This window comes from Ochlerotatus camptorhynchus, unplaced genomic scaffold (genome assembly GCF_037179485.1).
Source record: "Ochlerotatus camptorhynchus isolate MF236.1 unplaced genomic scaffold, CSIRO-AGI_Acam_v1.1 ptg000913l, whole genome shotgun sequence".
Taxonomy (NCBI): domain Eukaryota; kingdom Metazoa; phylum Arthropoda; class Insecta; order Diptera; family Culicidae; genus Ochlerotatus; species Ochlerotatus camptorhynchus.
In genome coordinates, this window is record NW_027041362.1 from 1 (window position 1) to 7,610 (window position 7,610).

Below are 7,610 nucleotides of genomic sequence, written 5' to 3' on the forward strand. Positions count from 1 at the left end.
AACAATCCAGTATTTTTGTTCCTCAAAACCCATGGATTGTTAAATCAAAAAGAAAATTTGACAGCTTACGTCAAACCATGAAAGCTCTTGTAAATTCGAAAAGATTTTCTTTTTGATTTAACAATCCATGGGTTTTGAGGAACAAAAATACTGGATTGTTGAAACAATAATGATTTCTTTTTGCAGCCAAAACAAAATGAAATTCTTATTGATTTTACGTCAAATATTATTACGTTTAAAATATATTTTTCTGCGTGTATATGTGGTGAATGTATAACAGTTCTGTATCAACCAGTGTTGTAAATTCAATTTTAAATAATTCAATTATTGCTTAATACTAAAACATCCAACATTTCCGCCCTCCTTGAAACTAAGTTTCAACATACCTGAACAAGCCTAGCTTATGTTAGATAACGTTCAAAAATTTTGCTTAATCTCTATTCGATGAATTCAATTAATATCGGCAGAATCCTCGGTGGGTAACGGGCAGATGCGGTTTGCTGGACGCCTGTAGGTCCCTTTAGACGTCTTGATTGTCATCACTCGTATAACTCCGTCTGCGCCAGGGTGAACCTCGGTTATCCTCGCTAGGGGCCATTGAAGTGGTGGTAAGTTGTCCTCCCGAAGAATCACGATGCTGCCTACACGGATGGTGCTTGGTAGACGGTTCTTACTTGCTTCCTGAAGTCCAGTGATGTACTCTTGACTCCAACGCTGCCAGTATCGTTGGAACATCTGCTGCCGTTGCTGATAGTGGGCTAAGCGGTTAGTGGGTATGGCTGTAAGATCGGGATCGGGGAGGGCTTTCATAAAAATCCCGATCAAAAAATGGGCTGGTGTTAGGGCATCGAGGTCTCTAGGGTCGTCTGATAATGGGGCTAGAGTTAAGGGCGGCCGATATTTGTACGAGCAGGGTGCAGAAGTTTTCATGACTCAATTGGTTCGTACCGACTTCCTTTTTCAGGCAACTTTTGGCGGAGCGTACTGCTGCCTCCCACAATCCACCGAAATTGGGGGCACGGAGTGGAATTAAATGCCAGGATATTCCTTGCTGTGACATTTCAGATCCAATAGTTTCTTGGGCAGCTTTGCTGTTGAGGCTCTTGTACAGCTCGTACAATTCGTGTTTAGAGCCTTGGAAATTTGTAGCATTATCTGAATGGATCTGCGATGGAAGTCCATGGTGTCCAATGAATCGGCGAAGTGCAGATAAGAATCCAGCAGTTGACAGGTCCATGACTAGTTCCAGGTCTATCGCTTTGGTCGTAAAGCATATGAAAACTGCAATGTAACATTTCGGTGGGGCTGCTCGACGGTGAGGGGGGTCTAAGTAGAAGGGTCCACAAAAGTCCACGCCAGTTATGAGAAACGGCCGAGCTGAGCGTACTCGCGTAGATGGAAGCTGTCCCATCGGTTGTTCAATTTGTGGAAAAGTTCAACTATTTGGGTTATTGTTCGTTTATGGTATTTGTTTATTAGGGCGGTGATTTATGTGGAACTTGATAGCGCCTTTTCAAGGAGTTGATTTCTTCCAAGAGACATTCTTCTTGAACCAGCCGCACGAGGGCCATTTTTGCAGATAAACTCATGGACACTCAAAAATAACGAAGTGTTTCTTTGGGTGGATTTTCGGCAGTTGGCAGCAAACCGTAAGCATAATGCGACTATTCTGACTAACGGAAGAAAAGAAGATCGAAGAGTGAAGAAGATGTTGGGCTCTTTCGAGGCAGCGGTTGCTTGAACGACGACTCGGGGTTCCAGATCTACTTCGTCAGGTACGGATCCAGGACATTCCGTCAGCCATTCTTTCGGCGCCAGCTTCAACCATGACGGTCCGTGCTTCCAACGATCACTTTCCAAGAAATCCTCAATGGTCATTCCACGTGAAACCAGATCTGCGGGATTCTCCTTACCGGATACATGTAGCCATGGGTGTCCATAGGTGGTTGTTTGTATAGTCGAAACACGGTTTGCTATGAAAGTTTTCCACGAATTTGGCGGAGCTTTCAACCAATGCAACAACAACAACAACAGTTGAGTTCGACCAGAAAAATGCCTGCACTCTATCTAGTGCGAGGGCCCCAATAACTGTCTGATATAGATGCGCAGCTTCTCTAGCTGCGCATAGTTCTAATCTCGGGATCGTCAATCGTTTTAAGGGAGCGACCCGAGATTTCGAGGGCAAAAGCTCAATGCGTACGTTGCCCTGTTGATCCATGGAACGCACATATAAGCAGGCTCCGTACGCAAGATCGGAGGCGTCAGCAAAACAGTGGAGCTGTACGTCGACGTAGTCTAGGATGAAGGAGAACCTGGGTATGCTGAATTCTGCTAATTTGAACAGTCGGCGATGGAAATCCGTCCACTTTTGCTGTAGTTGTGGTGGTACTGGGGAATCCCATCCTGTTTGCAGTAGCGCCAGCTCTTGCATAATTATTTTTGCAGTCACCACTAAGGGAGATATCAATCCTAGGGGATCGAATAGTTTGGCTATTGCAGATAATATGCGCCTTCTGGTCCATTCTCCTTCTTCCTCTCCAACATTATATAAGAACCTAAGCTGGTCCGCTTTCGGTTCCCAAGTAATCCCTAGCGTTTTAACCTTTTCATCGGGATTCAACTTAAAGGTTATTGTAAGAACAGTACCCAACTGGTCCTCAGGAATACCGGATAGGACTTCAGGCTGATTCGAGCACCATTTCCGGATTGGAAATCCTCCTTTGGCCATCAAGGATGTCAAATTTTTTCTAAGCTCGATGGTTGCAACGACATTTGCGGATCCTCCAATATAGTCGTCGACGTAAAAATCCTTTTGTAGCGCTAGGCGAGCTTTAGTACCTTCAACTCCTTCATCTTCAGGCAGCTGTTGTAGTGCCCGGGTTGCCAGAAAAGATGACAGTGTAAGCCCATACGTTAGGTCAGTAACTCGTAAACATCTATGGGATCATCCTTCGTGAAGCGTATCCGTAGACGAAGAGTGTCATTAGCGTCCTGAAGTACCTGCCGATACATTTTTCCACATCTCCCACAAGCGCCACTTCATGCTTGCGGAAGCGTATCAGGAGATTTAGCAGATCATCCTGAATTGCAGGTCCCTTCAAAAGAACATCGTTGAGGGAGTATCCGCTGTCTGTACGTGCCGATGCGTCAAATACGACGCGCACTTTTGTAGTTGTGCTTGATTCTTTTATCACCGCGTGGTGCGGCAAATAAAACACCTTCCGTTGACCTACTCCGTTGGCCTCTGCCTGCAGTTCCGTTGTCGTTAGCCTTCGCATGTGCCGCATGTCCACGTACTCCTTCATGAAAGCGTGGTATGGTTCCTTCATATCCGGGTGCCGTTCCAACCGATTCTCCAATTTCTTGTACCTGTCCAACGCCGTTGCTCGTGATTCTCCCAACATCCGGTTCCAGCTATTTTGTTTCGGCAGCTGCACGATATACCGGCCATCTTCTGCTCTGGAATGCGTACTCTTGAAATGCTCCTCGCAGTCTTGTTCCTCCTTTGACCATGCAGGTCGGTCGTCACAGCTTTCTACTCTCCAGAACTTCTCCAATAGATCTTCCATTCTCTCGATAGGGGTGACTGCCGTGCAACATCGAACTGACTGTTTCTGCTGTAGACTTTCATCACGTCCGGATACAATCCACCCGAATACCGAATCCACGAGTATTGGCAGCTTTGGACCCAACACCATTCTTTTCACCTCTCTATCGCGCAGGAAACTGAAGAAATGTTCCGCTCCTAGTAGCAAATCAATGCGGCCGCTTATGTTGAATTGTGGATCCGCCATCTGCAGGTCATGAGGAATATTCCAATGCTTGATAGGAATCGTAACCGAAGGAAGTTCAGGTGTCACTCGCTGCAAAACCAGGAAATCCAATTCAATAGAGAAATCTGTTACTCTGGACTTAACCGTTGTATTCACTGCATGTCTTGCCGTCGATTCCGACTGTCCAACTCCTGTTATGAGAACGCATATTGCTCGACGTTTAAACATCAGATTGATCTGCGATCCATTATCCAGCAACGCTCGGGTTAGCTGTGTACCACCCTTTTGATCCCGTATCGCCACGACCACTGTTGAAAGGAACACCTTGGAACTCAAAATTTCCTTTTTCGTTCCAACGCTATATGATCCGACTGTGACTCCTTCGGCTGCTTCGATTTGTTCTTCTTCCGCTGTGTCTGCTGCAACGTGCGTCCTAGCTGCGTCGCTTTTGCCATTGCTGCCTCCTCCATTACCAGGTTGAAACCCCGGATGTATCAAAGTGTTGTGCTTCTTCCCACATGTCTTGCAGCTAAACTTTGACGAGCAGTCACGTACCCAGTCACCCGTTTTGAAGCAGTTGCTGCATAGCTGTTTTCCGTTGACGAAGTCCAACTTTTCTTTTAGTCCAAAACCCTTGAATTTTGCGCACCGTACCAAATAATGCAATTCACCACAACATTGGCAGGTTGGATCACTTTTTCCGCCCTCCGTAGACGTGTGTACAGTCACGCGCTCTCGTTTAGCCGCCGCCTTCGGATGAGCAGAGCCGGTGTTGGATAACACAGCTTCCAAAACCCTCGTTCTTTTCTCCAGAAAGTCCACCAATACCGCGAATGTAGGTTCCCGTAACGATGCAGCGTGATCCTCCCATAGCTGCAGAGTATGCGCATCCAGCTTTGAACACATCCAATGGATGATCATCGCTCCCCAGTGCTCCGTCTTTTCGCCCAGCTGCTTCAAAATCTTCAGCCGTTGATCGAACTCGTTCACCAGTCTATGTATTCGCCCAGCCGACTCCTTCTCGATCCTCGGGAATTCCATCAATGCCTGAAGATGGCGCTTCTTCAGCAAATATTCATTCGAGTACCGCTTGGTGATGGTGTCCCATGCTATTATGTAGTTTCCGTTTGTGATCGTTAGAGACTCGATCAGTTTAGCTGCCTCCCCTTTCAGTGCAGACTTCAAATAATGAAATTTTTACACGTCGCTGAGTTCATTTGAGTCGTGAATCAGCGACACGAACGTAGATTTGAAAGACAGCCAGCCCTTGTAATCCCCGTCAAACTCTGGTAATGAAATTTGTGGAAGCCGAACCCCTGTGTGCACACCCAATGAAGCATTATTCCGACCAAGAGTATTATCCAAATTTGCTGCTGGTGTAGTAGGTTCTAATTTACTCAAAAAAGCAGCCCGAATCGCATAATATTGCTCTTCGAAGTCGACGTATGCTTTACTAGTCTCCGCCTCTACTTCGCCTTTCGCATCTAGCTCAGATATTTCGTCCTGCAAATCGTTAAAATCCTTCCAAGATGCCTCTAACTTGTCCAACCTGGATTGAACATGCCCTTGTTTACTTTCCGGATCATATGCATCCAAAAATTGCTTATGCCGATCCAAAGCAGCAAAAATGCGCTCGCGCATCTTAAGATTTTCCTTAAGTTTTGTAACCATACCCACACTATCAGATAAGTAACGTTCCACAAGCAAAGGTCCGGAAAAGATAGACAAAAAAGACCCAGGAAGTACCGCTGATAGGACTATAAAGTCAATAGACAGTCACTCACCTGTGACTTGTCGAATTCAGGCCTTGTATAAATTTCAAATGCGCCAGCTATCAGCCCTCCGCAACCATATACGGTCCTTTGCTTCGTTACTTTCCAATGATAACCGTTGCAAAATTTGCAAAGGATGATCCCTACCCGTGAAGAAGGAAATCCAATGCCGTTTCCGTCGAATCAATCAATGAAATGGAAAAAAACATCTTACGCAGCACCACCAAACCAGAATAAAAAATGTTGGACAGCTACTAACCTGTAGCCTGTCAACAATAGGCCTTGATTTTAATTTATATTCTCGCCTCACGCTTCCCAAAACCGTTTAAGCATATGCATGTGAAGTACTCAACGTACTCCTCGATCCAGCAAAATCGCTTTCCGCCAATCGCCCAAGTCAACCTTCCTTGCCAACGGTTTGATCGTATCTGCCGTGTATGGGTCCTCACCAGCTCTGGTCTTCACCGCCCGACGTCATATGATCCCTTTCGTAACTAATCTCGTTGTAAACACTCCGACGAATATATCATGTAGAGATGTCTCCGTTCCGTAGGTACCGTGTCGATTCAAATTTCGGACACTTAAACTCGAATTTCGGACACTTTTAAAAGTTGATTATCTCGGTCGAATATGATCCACATGTCTTGTAAATTTTAAATTTTTTTGACTAGTGCCCTCCACGATCATCTAACATTATTACTTTGTTTCTAACTGGATGTAATATTTAATTAAAAATGAAAGTGTCCGAAATTTGAATCGTCCGAAATTTGAATCGGAACGGCATATGAAATTGGTGAAAGAGATCCAAGTAGTACAACAAACAAAAAGGGTAATAGATTGGACAGGCACTCACCTGAGGCCTGTCAACAAGAGGCCTTGTATAATATATACTGCCCATAATCGCATATCAGTCCCATATGGATATGAAATCAAGCAAAGATGGGACTGATATGCGATTATGGGTAGTATATATATAGCAGAAACCAGCAATACCCAATACGAATGTATATACCTTGCTCGGTAACCGTTATCCGGATCCTCACGTGTAGTTCGAGTCCAGCCGTATCCAACCGATGCTCAGATGAACCAATCTGACTGTGCCCTGGGTGTTGATCAGACCAAATTAAAACAAACTTTCGATTCGTAGATCAGTTTGATGTTGTTCTTCGATTAATCCACACGTATCGACGTTCAATGCCCCGACTGTTTGAATACCCCACAGTGCGCTTAGTTTCAAAGACTAATCGATGTTTATCATTCACTAATCGTCCTGACTCCAGTGTAGAATGTAGCATTCAATTGTCGAAGTGTTGCTACGTCGCGTTGTATATCGCCAATCGCACGACCACAAAAGTTGCAGTTAGCCCCACAATATTGTGTAAGATGATCCGTTGGGTGGTATAAGTAAAGGGAGCAGATTAACTTGCCGTTGAAATATTTCACCGCAATTGTCTCCTCAAACTGCCAGCAAACATGGCCTTGGCGCCATCCAAGTCCTCGTAACAATACGACAATGATCCAATTGTCCTCAGCACCGACGCTTCCCTACTCAACCGTTGATCCTGGTCACGGCACCAATGTTGAGGGATTTAGGTTCGTTGGTTGAGCTGAATACTCCGTTTGCCTTTCCGTGCTCCAAATATACACCTTGTAGCCACCGTCATGTACCGTAGATCCTACGTTGTGTGTTTGTCCAGAATCGTACTATTTTTCCTTCCAATTCCGATCCTTTCCAAATATCCTAGGTATCCTTTTGCTCCTCTTGTTTCCTTTTCTTCCACAAATGCAATAGAACTGAACCAATTCCACTTCCAAACACTTTATTTCAGGACCAAAGTTTAATACACTTTATTCGTACGGGTTTGTAAAGCGCGCGCGTATATATTTTTTGCCTTTATTCGTTCGCTATCGGTTGGCTAACTAAATTCATTGTTTCGTTATCTGTCCTAGGAATTCATGTACTGTCTCTTCGTGTTCTATTCGTATTGAGTGTTCATTTAGGTACTAATAGTGTAAGTATTTAGTGAGTGTCTTCTATATGTGGTGAATGTATAACAGTTCTGTA

At 44.8% G+C, this 7,610-nt stretch overlaps 1 protein-coding gene across 1 annotated transcript; it reads right to left on the reverse strand.

The window, feature by feature from the left end:
* Window positions 1-450: 450 nt before the first annotated feature.
* LOC135715438 (uncharacterized) lies at window positions 451-5,414 on the reverse strand. The gene is made up of 5 exons (XM_065238715.1): window positions 5,088-5,414; window positions 3,001-4,952; window positions 2,201-2,936; window positions 949-1,165; window positions 451-779 (listed from the first exon to the last, which is right to left on the reverse strand). Exons 1-5 carry the CDS (start codon window positions 5,412-5,414, stop codon window positions 451-453), a joined length of 3,561 nt encoding a protein of 1,186 aa, XP_065094787.1.
* Between the last annotated feature and the right edge of the window lie 2,196 nt (window positions 5,415-7,610).

Excerpts from the sequence above, each read along its gene's own strand:
- LOC135715438 (XM_065238715.1), bottom strand. The coding sequence starts at position 5,414 with ATGCGCGAGCGCATTTTTGCTGCTTTGGATCGGCATAAGCAATTTTTG. Across the intron at positions 2,937-3,000 it reads GTGGAAAAATGTATCGGCAG|ATGTTTACGAGTTACTGACC; the intron begins GTACTTCAGGAC and ends ATGATCCCATAG. Across the intron at positions 780-948 it reads TTGCCTGAAAAAGGAAGTCG|CCATACCCACTAACCGCTTA; the intron begins GTACGAACCAAT and ends CCGATCTTACAG.